The 15,954-nt window shown below is 41.7% G+C and overlaps 1 protein-coding gene across 1 annotated transcript in view; it reads right to left on the bottom strand.

Annotated features, from left to right (window-relative positions):
- FRMD4A (FERM domain containing 4A) overlaps window positions 1-9,991 on the bottom strand; it is a 361,665-nt gene extending 351,674 nt beyond the window's left edge. The window contains exon 1 of the mRNA XM_075208671.1: window positions 9,700-9,991. Coding sequence (XP_075064772.1) covers window positions 9,700-9,732 — 33 coding nt within the window. The 5' untranslated portion in view covers window positions 9,733-9,991. The remainder of the gene's footprint in view (window positions 1-9,699) is intronic.
- Window positions 9,992-15,954: the final 5,963 nt, after the last annotated feature.

Genomic DNA, 15,954 nt, shown 5'->3' on the forward strand with positions numbered 1-15,954 from the left:
CTTTCATACCTCTCCCAAGTCTGTCCTCACTTACTTTCATACCTCTCCCAAGTCTGTCCTCACTTACTTTCATACCTCTCCCAAGTCTGCCCTCACTTACTTTCATACCTCTCCCAAGTCTGCCCTCACTTACTTTCATACCTCTCCCAAGTCTGCCCTCACTTACTTTCATACCTCTCCCAAGTCTGCCCTCACTTACTTTCATACCTCTCCCAAGTCTGTCCTCACTTACTTTCATACCTCTCCCAAGTCTGTCCTCACTTACTTTCATACCTCTCCCAAGTCTGTCCTCACTTACTTTCATACCTCTCCCAAGTCTGCCCTCACTTACTTTCATACCTCTCCCAAGTCTGTCCTCACTTACTTTCATACCTCTCCCAAGTCTGCCCTCACTTACTTTCATACCTCTCCCAAGTCTGCCCTCACTTACTTTCATACCTCTCCCAAGTCTGCCCTCACTTACTTTCATACCTCTCCCAAGTCTGCCCTCACTTACTTTCATACCTTTCCCAAGTCTGCCCTCACTTACTTTCATACCTCTCCCAAGTCTGCCCTCACTTACTTTCATACCTCTCCCAAGTCTGTCCTCACTTACTTTCATACCTCTCCCAAGTCTGCCCTCACTTACTTTCATACCTCTCCCAAGTCTGCCCTCACTTACTTTCATACCTCTCCCAAGTCTGTCCTCACTTACTTTCATACCTCTCCCAAGTCTGTCCTCACTTACTTTCATACCTCTCCCAAGTCTGCCCTCACTTACTTTCATACCTCTCCCAAGTCTGCCCTCACTTACTTTCATACCTCTCCCAAGTCTGCCCTCACTTACTTTCATACCTCTCCCAAGTCTGCCCTCACTTACTTTCATACCTCTCCCAAGTCTGCCCTCACTTACTTTCATACCTCTCCCAAGTCTGCCCTCACTTACTTTCATACCTCTCCCAAGTCTGCCCTCACTTTCATACCTCTCCCAAGTCTGCCCTCACTTACTTTCATACCTCTCCCAAGTCTGTCCTCACTTACTTTCATACCTCTCCCAAGTCTGCCCTCACTTACTTTCATACCTCTCCCAAGTCTGCCCTCACTTACTTTCATACCTCTCCCAAGTCTGTCCTCACTTACTTTCATACCTCTCCCAAGTCTGCCCTCACTTACTTTCATACCTCTCCCAAGTCTCCTCTCACTTACTTTCATACCTCTCCCAAGTCTGCCCTCACTTACTTTCATACCTCTCCCAAGTCTGCCCTCACTTTCATACCTCTCCCAAGTCTGCCCTCACTTACTTTCATACCTCTACCAAGTCTGCCCTCACTTACTTTCATACCTCTCCCAAGTCTGTCCTCACTTACTTTCATACCTCTCCCAAGTCTGCCCTCACTTACTTTCATACCTCTCCCAAGTCTGCCCTCACTTACTTTCATACCTCTCCCAAGTCTGTCCTCACTTACTTTCATACCTCTCCCAAGTCTGTCCTCACTTACTTTCATACCTCTCCCAAGTCTGCCCTCACTTACTTTCATACCTCTCCCAAGTCTGCCCTCACTTTCATACCTCTCCCAAGTCTGCCCTCACTTTCATACCTCTCCCAAGTCTGCCCTCACTTTCATACCTCTCCCAAGTCTGCCCTCACTTACTTTCATACCTCTCCCAAGTCTGTCCTCCCTTACTTTCATACCTCTCCCAAGTCTGCCCTCACTTACTTTCATACCTCTCCCAAGTCTGCCCTCACTTACTTTCATACCTCTCCCAAGTCTGCCCTCACTTACTTTCATACCACTCCCAAGTCTGCCCTCACTTACTTTCATACCTTTCCCAAGTCTCCCCTCACTTACTTTCATACCTCTCCCAAGTCTGCCCTCACTTACTTTCATACCTCTCCCAAGTCTGCCCTCACTTACTTTCATACCTCTCCCAAGTCTGCCCTCACTTACTTTCATACCTCTCCCAAGTCTGCCCTCACTTACTTTCATACCTCTCCCAAGTCTGTCCTCACTTACTTTCATACCTCTCCCAAGTCTGCCCTCACTTACTTTCATACCTCTCCCAAGTCTGCCCTCACTTACTTTCATACCTCTCCCAAGTCTGCCCTCACTTACTTTCATACCTCTCCCAAGTCTGCCCTCACTTACTTTCATATCTCTCCCAAGTCTGCCCTCACTTACTTTCATACCTCTCCCAAGTCTGCCCTCACTTACTTTCATACCTCTCCCAAGTCTGCCCTCACTTACTTTCATACCTCTCCCAAGTCTGCCCTCACTTACTTTCATACCTCTCCCAAGTCTGCCCTCACTTACTTTCATACCTCTCCCAAGTCTGTCCTCACTTACTTTCATACCTCTCCCAAGTCTGCCCTCACTTACTTTCATACCTCTCCCAAGTCTGCCCTCACTTACTTTCATACCTCTCCCAAGTCTGTCCTCACTTACTTTCATACCTCTCCCAAGTCTGCCCTCACTTACTTTCATACCTCTCCCAAGTCTGCCCTCACTTACTTTCATACCTCTCCCAAGTCTGCCCTCACTTACTTTCATACCTCTCCCAAGTCTGTCCTCACTTACTTTCATACCTCTCCCAAGTCTGCCCTCACTTACTTTCATACCTCTCCCAAGTCTGCCCTCACTTTCATACCTCTCCCAAGTCTGTCCTCACTTACTTTCATACCTCTCCCAAGTCTGCCCTTACTTACTTTCATACCACTCCCAAGTCTGCCCTCACTTACTTTCATACCTTTCCCAAGTCTGCCCTCACTTACTTTCATACCTTTCCCAAGTCTGCCCTCACTTACTTTCATACCTCTCCCAAGTCTGCCCTCACTTACTTTCATACCACTCCCAAGTCTGCCCTCACTTACTTTCATACCTCTCCCAAGTCTGCCCTCACTTACTTTCATACCTTTCCCAAGTCTGCCCTCACTTACTTTCATACCACTCCCAAGTCTGCCCTCACTTACTTTCATACCTCTCCCAAGTCTGTCCTCACTTACTTTCATACCTCTCCCAAGTCTGCCCTCACTTACTTTTATACCTTTCCCAAGTCTGCCCTCACTTACTTTTATACCTTTCCCAAGTCTGCCCTCACTTACTTTCATACCTCTCCCAAGTCTGTCCTCACTTACTTTCATACCTCTCCCAAGTCTGCCCTCACTTTCATACCTCTCCCAAGTCTGCCCTCACTTTCATACCTCTCCCAAGTCTGCCCTCACTTTCATACCTCTCCCAAGTCTGCCCTCACTTACTTTCATACCTCTCCCAAGTCTGCCCTCACTTACTTTCATACCTTTCCCAAGTCTGCCCTCACTTACTTTCATACCACTCCCAAGTCTGCCCTCACTTACTTTCATACCTCTCCCAAGTCTGTCCTCACTTACTTTCATACCTCTCCCAAGTCTGCCCTCACTTACTTTTATACCTTTCCCAAGTCTGCCCTCACTTACTTTTATACCTTTCCCAAGTCTGCCCTCACTTACTTTCATACCTCTCCCAAGTCTGTCCTCACTTACTTTCATACCTCTCCCAAGTCTGCCCTCACTTACTTTTATACCTTTCCCAAGTCTGCCTTCACTTACTTTCATACCTTTCCCAAGTCTGCCCTCACTTTCATACCTCTCCCAAGTCTGCCCTCACTTACTTTCATACCTCTCCCAAGTCTGCCCTCACTTACTTTCATACCACTCCCAAGTCTGCCCTCACTTACTTTCATACCTTTCCCAAGTCTGCCCTCACTAACTTTCATACCTCTCCCAAGTCTGCCCTCACTTACTTTCATACCTCTCCCAAGTCTGCCCTCACTTACTTTCATACCTCTCCCAAGTCTGCCCTCACTTACTTTCATACCACTCCCAAGTCTGCCCTCACTTACTTTCATACCTCTCCCAAGTCTGCCCTCACTTACTTTCATACCTCTCCCAAGTCTGCCCTCACTTACTTTCATACCTCTCCCAAGTCTGTCCTCACTTACTTTCATACCTCTCCCAAGTCTGTCCTCACTTTCATACCACTCCCAAGTCTGCCCTCACTTACTTTCATACCTTTCCCAAGTCTGCCCTCACTTACTTTCATACCACTCCCAAGTCTGCCCTCACTTACTTTCATACCTCTCCCAAGTCTGCCCTCACTTACTTTCATACCTCTCCCAAGTCTGCCCTCACTTACTTTTATACCTTTCCCAAGTCTGCCCTCACTTACTTTCATACCTTTCCCAAGTCTGCCCTCACTTACTTTCATACCTTTCCCAAGTCTGCCCTCACTTTCATACCTCTCCCAAGTCTGCCCTCACTTACTTTCATACCACTCCCAAGTCTGCCCTCACTTACTTTCATACCTTTCCCAAGTCTGCCCTCACTTACTTTCATACCTCTCCCAAGTCTGCCCTCACTTACTTTCATACCTCTCCCAAGTCTGCCCTCACTTACTTTCATACCTCTCCCAAGTCTGCCCTCACTTACTTTTATACCTTTCCCAAGTCTGCCCTCACTTACTTTCATACCTCTCCCAAGTCTGCCCTCACTTACTTTCATACCTCTCCCAAGTCTGCCCTCACTTACTTTCATACCTTTCCCAAGTCTGCCCTCACTTACTTTCATACCTTTCCCAAGTCTGCCCTCACTTACTTTCATACCTTTCCCAAGTCTGCCCTCACTTACTTTCATACCTCTCCCAAGTCTCCTCTCACTTACTTTTATACCTTTCCCAAGTCTGCCCTCACTTACTTTCATACCACTCCCAAGTCTGCCCTCACTTACTTTCATACCTTTCCCAAGTCTGCCCTCACTTTCATACCTCTCCCAAGTCTGCCCTCACTTACTTTCATACCTCTCCCAAGTCTGCCCTCACTTACTTTCATACCACTCCCAAGTCTGCCCTCACTTACTTTCATACCTTTCCCAAGTCTGCCCTCACTTACTTTCATACCTCTCCCAAGTCTGCCCTCACTTACTTTCATACCTCTCCCAAGTCTGCCCTCACTTACTTTCATACCTCTCCCAAGTCTGCCCTCACTTACTTTCATACCTCTCCCAAGTCTGCCCTCACTTACTTTCATACCTCTCCCAAGTCTGCCCTCACTTACTTTCATACCTCTCCCAAGTCTGCCCTCACTTTCATACCTCTCCCAAGTCTGCCCTCACTTACTTTCATACCTCTCCCAAGTCTGCCCTCACTTACTTTCATACCTCTCCCAAGTCTGCCCTCACTTACTTTCATACCTCTCCCAAGTCTGCCCTCACTTTCATACCTCTCCCAAGTCTGCCCTCACTTATTTTCATACCTCTCCCAAGTCTGCCCTCACTTACTTTCATACCTCTCCCAAGTCTGCCCTCACTTTCATACCTCTCCCAAGTTTGCCCTCACTTACTTTCATACCTCTCTCATGTCTGTCCTCTGCTTCACCTATCACCCATTTACTGTACATAATGCTTACATGCTTGTAATATACAAGAGTTATCATTTTTTCCCAGGTATTACCTTCTGGGCTATACATTTCTTCCCTTTTATTTGTGCTAGTTTCCCTTTCAGGTCCTATTGACTAGGATAAGTATTACTTTTTTACTCTGACTTAATGTGTCTCCTTTAAACAGTCAAAAAATAAACAAATATACTTGAAGTTATAAAATACACATATCAAAGCTTTAGATTTTAATCAAGTGAAATGTAATCTGCATGGCAAATGAGCTCATATTATAAATATATGAATAAGAAATATGAATTAAATAATGATCCATGAGAAGGCATCATGTAAAGAAAGCAATGTTGTAAGTCTTGCCAGTAGCACAGTATCATCTCTCTCTGCTTCACTACTCCCTTAGATGGTAAAATCACTCATCTTAATCATCAAGGGATGCATACACTTCAGTAACATCACTGATTTCATTTCCCCATAACAATATTGCTTATATAGGTTCATTGACATCGGAAATTAAAAAGGGGAACGCTGATCCTCTTCTAGAAAGCTCAAGTTCATCGGAAGAAAATGTTATCCTGCACTACCTGTCAGATGTTCTTTCAAACTAGATTCAGTGGTAAAAAATGGTTTTTGGATGCAAGAATAAACACATTGATATTATTGCAGAATATTGAAAATATATAGCTAAATCCATAATCCTCAGCAGATAACCTCCTCACAGAGTGTAAATTATTTATCAATGATTTCTTTCTACCCAAGAAAATGAGTTTATGACCTGTGCTTATTTCTTTTTTAGTAGCTAAATGTTGAAATAACACTATTTGCGAAACCGAAAACACATTTGTAGAAAAGAGTCAAATCAATCATTCCTCTCAAGCCAATCAGGCACGTGCGGTTTATAATGTGTACCCGCTTCTACACCTTGAGAGTATTAAGTTAGCGGGGTTTTAAATTACTAGAATTCCTTTGGCATCTCAAAATCCTGCTGGCAATGCTAAGGGGATTTCAATGAAATATGAAAGCCAGTCAACTACAAATGGCACATTAAGGGGGAAAATATAATTAGACACTTCAAAGAAAGACACAGCAAGGGAAAAAGAGTGTGTGTGTGTGTGTGTGTGTGTGAGAGAGAGAGAGAGAGAGAGAGAGAGAGAGGAATATCAGAGAGGGATAAAGTGAGAAGGAATAGGGGAGAAGGATGAATTTGAAGATAACTATTTGGTCATTCTTTGGTTTATTTTAAGAAACATGGGAAACATGTATTTTCATTCACTTTGACTTGTTTGCTAATCACCATATAAGAGATACCTGTGTCATTGCACATTTTCGAGCTAGCTATATTGATTAATGTCAGCCATTTAGTTGTGGATAAAGGTAAATATATGCTTATGTATATCTAGCCTTTTTATAGCATCTCAAATCTCATACAATTTGGTTTGCTGAGCTTACGGATAGACTCATGCATATTTATGTGAATTTTATGCAAATCCCAAAGCAGAAATACATGGAGCTCCATGATTCAGTTGGGGTTATTTATGGGCACTCTTATTCAGATGGAGAGTAAGTTGGCGTCTAACATTGCTTGATAATGAGTTGTGTTACCATTTAGCAGTAAAAACCCTAGAGCTCTTTATGACTGAAATTATAATGTGCAGCTCTTCCAAACACACGGCCCACTGAGGCGGTCTCCTAAGCTGCCCACATTATAATTATAATCCTGTTAATGTAAAGCATGAAAACATAACACAATGTTCCAATCCCTCATTCTACAGTACGACGTTTAGTAGTATATGACAATGGGCATGACATAATGTAGTAATCTACCTAATAAAGTACACCATACACTACTTGTATACAAATATTAAAGGTGTATTGTAAATGAGATAAGAATGGAGCCATTCAAGTTACCACCTCAGGTATCACACTGACTAGACCTCCCTCTGTAAATCACCATCTTTCTGCTAGAGAGAAGAGGATTGTATAATATATTATGTAGAAGCTCTGACACCTTCCCTTAAATATATAATGGAAGAATACAATTGATAGTTGTAGAGTGGAGATAGTGATAAATGTGCTATTTCTCTATACACAAGTTTACACGCAGACATACAGTGTATGCATATTTTAGCATTATAAAAATAACAATGTCACAAATGTTGTAAGCTAGCATATAATTACCCTAAACCACAATTACCCCTGATCTCAATCTAAAACAAGATAGTTGCTGGATTGTGGAATTAGACAGCAATGTCTTCTTCTGTAAATATCAAAGGACAACTTCTACTGCAATTTACAAATTGATTACTGCACACTGTCATATTTTTGAGAAAGTCCATCCAACATCCAAGTCACTAAACTGAAATGTGAAGTAACCTGTTAACAAGCAACAATGTATTCAGATTATTGTTTACCTATTTACCCATTTATGGAACACATTGTTGATAAAACAGGAATAATAGCAAAGAATTTCCATTGTCAAACATAATTTTCAATATATTCTGCAAAGTACTTTCCATCCCAAAGAGATTTTGACGCTGCTCCCATCTAGCAACGATTGACATTAAACAGTGATGATGTAAAGCACCATATACAGTATTACTCAGTTATCACATCATTTATAAATAGATTTTTGAACAAATGTTTTCATTAGTGTGAATCATTTTTCTGCTATCTCAGTACATATAGTTCTTTGAACAGTAGTGTGTTCTTTAAGTAAGGTGTCCAGTATGCTAAGCTGAATTCTGCAACTTCCATCAAAAATGACAGATCCCTAGAGATACTGGCAAACACATGACAGCAACATTCTATGTAGACATCTCCTCCTCCTACCCATAAAATTGCTGTGCTAGAGATGCAAGTCAGAGCAATGTAGTCACCCATGAAGCTGTAGTATAAGGAAAAGCTGGTGACATGAGAGAAACACAGTGATTGCAGTTTTATGTGATATATTAGAAGCTAGGACATTACAAATCACTTAAGAGCTCCAGTATCATACAATGGCAAAAGGCTACAGAATCACTTTTATGTATATGAACAGCAACCCTTTTGTAAAATCCTGCAAAATATTGGAAAATTGTCACTTATTCCAGATCATATATTATACTGGATGTTTACATTTCAGCACATTTCTCTTTAATTCAATGATGGATTGGAAGAATAACTAACCATCTGCCTTAGGTTGTGAACAAGTTATTTAAGGAACAATGCACTTTATCAGCTGTGTTAGCAAAGAACCAATGAAACAACTATTACTATATAGCAAAGTGTTACCGAAAGCTATAATTCTCATTATGGTACAACTCAAATTTCAATGGCTGTGATAAAAATGAAATATCATTCTTCATGAATCCCCGCTAGGACCAGACAGAGGGTGGTACTTTGCAGGCTGATAACTTTGGAGGTACCAGTAATAAATGTCACATAAGGTTATTCTATAAGCTGATGCCAGGGACCCAGTTTTAATTGTAAATGTATGATTTATTAGGGAGCTGCACAGCCGTCAGTGATCGTATACGATGTTATCAGAGAGACTGTATCAGAGTGGACAAAATTATGTTGAATATAGGAGTGTAAGAATTCTATATAGTTTTTATTATCACATCCTTTATACACAAGAATGAATAAGCAGATCTGTAAACTGGGTCCACACACAATATTAAGCATGTATTTGAAAAGTTTATCTTCCATGGATTTGTCAAAGCAGAACAGCATTGCATATATACCAGCTAACATAAATACTCCATATTACAGTATTGCTGTGAATTTAATCACACTACAAGCTATGTCTGCCTGGGACATGAATGACTAACCTTCATCAAGAACACTATGTTATAAACCATTATACTAATGCTATAACCGCTGTCTTGAGCAAGCAACTGTCATCTTCTTATCTACAAATAAAATAAATTTAAGGGAAAACAATTTCCTATAATATGGTCAGGACAAGGTTCACACTTGTGTCACTGGACCAAACAAACTTTGCTATGCTCATATTCTTACCAGCAACTGTAACGTAGAACACATGAGTACAGAGTAGGACAATTGCTGTAAGACAATGCCCAGCTCATGTTCCGGGTGGAGGAAGGTGCTGTTCAGATGGCAACCTGCAAACTCCAAGCTGCCAATATAGACCTGTATAAAATGCCAGCGCTGTGCTGATTGGGGTTAGCTACAATGCTCCATGTACCTGTGCATCAGGAACATTATATATTATCTATACACATTCATCTGCTTCTTAACCCTTTAGAATTTGTAACTCACAAACTCTACAAATGCAATGGAGATAATTCAGTAATATCTTACCTTAGCTCTCATGGGAGATAGAAGTCCTTCCATTTTGCTCTAATCCTCATACCACTCCTATTCCTTTAGTTCAGACTGCTTTGTTCCTTACAGAGTCATCCCAGGTGTACAGCCGCAAGCTAAGAACCAAAGAAGGATGCAGAAGCCGGCCAGCCTTCCTTAACTACAATTTCCAGCGCTGAGCTGTAGCTTCCAGCGTCCACTGCTTGTCTCCAGCACACTTTGCACTAGCTGCCTGCTGCTATGTTTCTTCCACAGCCACTGACAAACGATCTCTGTCTTACGTAATGCACACAGCACAATGAAAGTGATCCCAGCCACTGAGATCAGGTCACACGGGACGACAAGGGAAGGTGTGCTTATTGTCCTGTGCAGGCAGAGGCTCAGGATAGGAAACAGCTCCACCTTCATGAGGCTTCCCAGTCTCACTCCTAACAAATATATACTCAGTTCTACTCCCCTATATAGAATGCAGGTTATCTCTTAATATACAGCACTAAATACTGCTCCAAAGTATGTCATTTTTTTTTTGCAACCAATAAAATGAACAATAAGAAACCATTTATATGCCCATGCATGTTTAAATAAAATTATCAAGATTTTGTGTGCTACATGAAAAACAGCTGATTGTGTGAAAAACATCCAGTGTGTAACTTTCCTCAATGAATCATTCACACGTTCTATAACTTAAACTAGTTTGATAAATTACAATTTAAATGACATACATATACATTCATAGCACATACATATTTCCCCAGTTGCATTGTTGCTCAGTGTAATTTCTTACAGCCCACTAGCGAGATAATGACCAAGCGAGTCCCAGCTAGATAAATGAAGGAGACCTCATTGGGCTACGTCCAATCGATGGTAAAGGTTCCTTTTTTTCCTTCTGCATTATTAACTCATTCTCTTGCCCTGAAGCACCAAACACACAGCTCTGTGACATGCTTTTCCCCTCTCCAGCTCTTTTCCAGACTCAAGGGAATATAACCCCTCACAGATCTTTGTGTCATTAATATTCATTTCAGAACAGTGACATTGTGCACAAGTATTTCATAAAGCACACTGCTTATTAGTGCACACAAATAAAATCTGATATAAATGATGAATTAACCATTTCCTGGTAAGGGTGTCAGAATGATGGCTTCAACATTTTTCTAACATATTTATCTATCTTCCCACATTTTACTGACATTGTCACTAGTTATATTTACTACACATATCCAGAATGGTATAGAAATGGTACACATAGAAGATCCGAAATATGCACAAAAAATGTTGTTGATGTTTTCATGTAAATAACTAAAAAGGGGCACTAAACTTAAGGTGTAAACATCAACAAAAATGGAAATAAAACCGATTTTTTTAATAGCAAAAATATCCTATCATATCTTTGGTAGTGATAGATTTATAGCACATATTTACTGACACTAGTTTCACAATACCAAACTCTGTTTACTGGGAGCTCTCATCTTTTTTTAAGGGATATTTTATTAAGACACTGATATATATATATATATATATATATATATATATATATATATATATATATATATAATGATAATATATAGAGGTTCCTCTGGTAAATAAAACTGGTTTACACTTTATTAAAAAAAGGTAATCACTTTTTAAATCCAGACATCTCTGAATATTCTAAAATGCAAAATTGAGACAAAATAATTTTTGTTCTCAATCCATCCAAACCATGATAATACCTTATCAGTCCAAGCACACCCAGAATCACATGGAGCTACGCCTGCTTTCAAATGGGCCACACCGCTTTCAGGGTTCAAGAATTGGGATGATCTAGTCAAAATAAGGACTATTGGGTATATATAAGAGTTCTACCACTCCCACCCCCCCCCCTTTCCTAATATGTTCTTTAGGGCACGATTCCATTGGAGTTTATGGGTGATATTTAACTTAACTTTGGCTGAAGAAACAACATTACAATGTGTACTGAAGTTTAATGAGTAAAACTTTGAAGATCTGAAAGCAGAATAACTGATCATTAGAATATTAAATAAACATAAAAAGTGTAAATTGGGTATATTAAGCTTTACAATTAAATGCTTAGATACTTTTATTCACAAATATAACCTTTGTGTCTAATGGAGTTTAAAAAAGTCCACAGAGGGGGACAAATCCTTCAGGTGAACTAGTGGATACGCACCATTTTTAAATAGTAATTAAATGTCTGATGGAGCATACATTGCTGCTAACATGGCAGCTTACATATTCAATCCAAATTGGTGACCTGGAATAACAAGTGGGACATGCCAAATAAGATTGACAATGATGCAAAATGCATTTTCCTTTGGTATTAATTCTATTTATTTTACATATCAACAGAAAAAACATATTAGTAATACAACACTTTCCTTGGTCACATGGGAACACACTGCCCTGACATCATCCTTTATGTCTGCTGCTTACTGCTCTTGTCCAGCATCCTCTGCCCCTTACTTAGTAAGTAAGCTGTTAACTGAGTTCTGTTCTATTTTAGATGTGTAAAACACGTGTAGGAACATCAAGTGATGGGAACAGTGTATTGTCTGGTAAATTCAGTTCTAGGTAAGAAAAGCAGCACTACTTCTACATAACCTTGCCTTAGTATCTCTTGAACATTATGATAGAAAGATACAGGCATATAGTATATGCAGCTTTATTAATATTGAATAATATATGGATCTAACAAAAAAATAAACCTGAGCTATCAATGCCCCAATGTTTGTCCTCCTTGCTATGCTGTCATTTCTATCATATAAACTGACTGCAAAGTAAAGGGAGATTAAACATTCAGTAGACAGTCTAGTAGTGTAAAAAATGGCCACTGTGGTTTTAGGAAGACCAATAAAAATTGCTTGAAATCTTAATGTTTGTCAGTCTAATTTGAGCTTTTAAAGACAACAACATTGCAGAAGGGCATATCTTCTTAAATGGATTATCCACTTTGGATTACACCTTCTTAACCAATCTTGCCCCAGTCATATGGAAATTAGAGAGGTCTGTGAAGAGTGGTGTGGAAGGGGGATGTCAGAGGTACCCGAAACGCAAGGCTGTTCTCGTGTGCCAGGCACTCGTTATGATGTAGGGAAAAGTGGGAAATCCAGGAGGGGCAGTTCCACAAGGTGAGTGAACCAAGGGGACAGCCCTCACCGGACGATACTCATGGAAGCGGATCTACTCCGGTGACTCCTTCTGTCCCTGTCCCAGGGAGTTTCCACACACGGGGGTCTTCCAAAGGCCTTATCGGACAACCAATGCCTGTAAAACAAGGGAGACAACGCCACACAGAACAATCCCTTCCCCAACACCCCAGGTACTCACCCAATCCTGAGGGATACTACGAGACGCACTGTACCTTGCTTCTCCTCGAACGGAACCCACCCACTCACTCATCCTCAGCCGCCCGGGTCCACTGGAACTCTGTCGCTCCACAGGCCTCCACCCGCGGCCCGATTCCCAACTGTTAAGCACGCCTTTCCTTGGGACTCAGGGCTTTAGGTGCCCTTTCGGACGGGTAGAGGAGCTTTGTAACTTTACCACTTAACTATCAAGGGACCAAGTGTCCCCTACGCTACCCTGGGACCTAGCGTCCTGCTAAACCAGGGCCTATAGCCTATTACCTACTATAAGGGCCTACTGTCCTGCTAACCACCAGGACCTACTGTTCTTCTAACCACAAGGACCCAATGTCTTTTTCACAACTACAGGACTGCCGTCCTGCTACTCTGTCAGGCTCCTAGCGCCCCACTAACTTAGAGGCCTGTGCCTCTCTACACTGAAGGGCCTTGCGCCTTGCTACTCTCAAGGGCCTTGTGCCCTGCTACCTCAAGTGCCTTGCGCCCTGCTACGCTCTCAATGGCTTGCGCCTTGCTATGCTCTCAAGGGCCTTGCATCTTGCTACGCTCTCAAGGACCTTGCGTCCTGCTGCGCTCTCAAGGACCTTTCACCTTGCTATGCTCTCAAGGAACTTTCACCTTGCTACGCTCTCAAGAGCCTTGCACCCTAGTGCTACCACTGGGGCCTTGTGCCTCCCACTCTCTCCAACTATGGGACCTTGTGTCCCCCTCTCTCTAATTATGGCACCTTGTATTCCCCTCTCTCTAACTATGGGGCCTGGTGCCCCCCTCACTTTAACTATGGGGCCTTGTGCCACACTCACTCTAACTACGGGGCCTAGTGCCCAAAAGAACCCTACCTAGGTCCTATCTGTGGCCGGGCCTTGAGCCCACTACCTGCACAACAGGCCCAATGCCTAAATTGGCCCCGGGCCTTATGCCTGACCTTACTCACCTGCTCCGTGCAGGACTCTCAACTTGCCCCGACGTCGTCATTCCCGGGTCTTCCAGACTCTCTAGCTGGCAGCGCCTCTTCTTTGGCTTGGTGCTCTGCTTCTCGCTGTCTTTGTGGCGGGGGCGCTCTTAACCCTTACAAGGACTCCCTGCCACTTCCGCCTCCGTCGTTGGACGTCCTATGACAACTCTTTCTTCTCCTCCGCAGGGGAACTGAACACCAGATGGCAGCGCCCTGATTGGCTCACTGCAGCGCCAACAGTTTAAACGGCTGGAGGTGAGCCAATCCTGGCCAGCAGGGAGAGGTTAGCCCTGATTGGCTCACCTGCTGTCTGCTGCTGGGACATGTAGTGGAGAAATGTAGTTACTCACTGCTGGAACACAGGACGGGTGAGTAGTTTGTAGTCTCTTCTTTCTTCGCCCTCTTCCTGGGCACTGCAGCTGCAGGGTGCCTCTTCACAGATCCTTACAGTCACTTATCTAAATTGGAGAGTCTACTCTCACCGAGGCCCTGAGAACCGGAGGACTCAGTCCATCCACAACAGTTCAGTACAGCTCTATGGAGGCTCATACAGGGAAAACAAGCAAACTACACTAGTGAGTGAGCACTCCAATTTGGGTATCTGGAGTAAGTCCCATAACTGCTTTATGTACAGGCTTGGGTGTAACTTTAATGGCCAATTCAAATATGATTCAGCTATACAGGGCACTTTTTACACATATATAATGAGACAATGCTAATCTGCTAACAGACCATCATTAGTTATGTAAAACATATATCCTTCCTGTGTGTCTCCATATTATGTAATTTACTTGGAATGTTTGCAGCATTTTTCTTTTAATAAAAAATACAGATTATTAGGCTTATATTTATACTATTTGCTTTATGTTTTTTTTGGAGTAATATATTTATAATTTTATTGGGGATGCTTCAGTGACAAACATGGATGGGCGGTTTGCATTTTATCTCCCTGTTTATTGCTTTATTTTTGACACTTTGCATTATATAGTGCATTCTTTAAGTCAGCTAATCCTTGAAAGCCTAAAATGTATAAACAACATAGCTGTAACATCATTACCATCACTACCATTACTGAAGCAGCCTGTCAAAATCCATCACTGTAAATCTAACACTCAGCAGAGATGAGTTAAAGACTCCCTATAGATAGTTGTACAATATTGATGTTAGTACACAATTAAACATTGGAATTGTCTAAATAAAAACATAGACTTTATTTGACATACTTTAATTTCTTTATACCAGTATTATTGATGTGTACTTTCCACATAATTAAGGATACCCAGTGCACACCTGTGATACTAATGGGTGAATAATGACAGGAGCCATGTACACAAATTACAAGTGTTGAATACAAACACTTGTTCATAACATACAGCAGACACTTCGGCCTTAATAATAAATAAGTCCAGGAAACAGCAGGCATAAATGCTATTTGTGCAAGTCAATGCACTGTACTGTAATATCGTAAATAAGCACAGATACATTAGGTGTGTACTTGCTAAATAAGCACTTACGATAAATAAGGTAGCAGTTAAATTACTTTAACAACGCTTGGTTGGGACTCACATTTCGCAGTGCAATTATGCTCATATATTTAAGGAATGGATGGAATGTCATCATCGATTCTAATTATTATGATTTTACAGGGCTAAAATGTATTTTAAAACAATGGCTAGAAGGCATCATTTTCTTACGTTCTCCTTCATGACACATATTTTGTTGCTGTCTGTATGGATATTATATGGGGCATATCATAGAAATCAATAGACCTTTCTGTTGAGCTATTTGCTCTGGGATTGTCTCGTGTTGCATTTGTAACACAGGTGAAAACTTTTGTGTGGATGCATTTCAAGAAAATGTGCGCACTGCTGGTGTCTTTATAATTTACATTAATCTTATAGGTAGATATATGAAAATAAATTCAGTACTTTAATG

Source organism: Mixophyes fleayi, chromosome 4 (genome assembly GCF_038048845.1).
Source record: "Mixophyes fleayi isolate aMixFle1 chromosome 4, aMixFle1.hap1, whole genome shotgun sequence".
Taxonomy (NCBI): Eukaryota; Metazoa; Chordata; class Amphibia; order Anura; family Limnodynastidae; genus Mixophyes; species Mixophyes fleayi.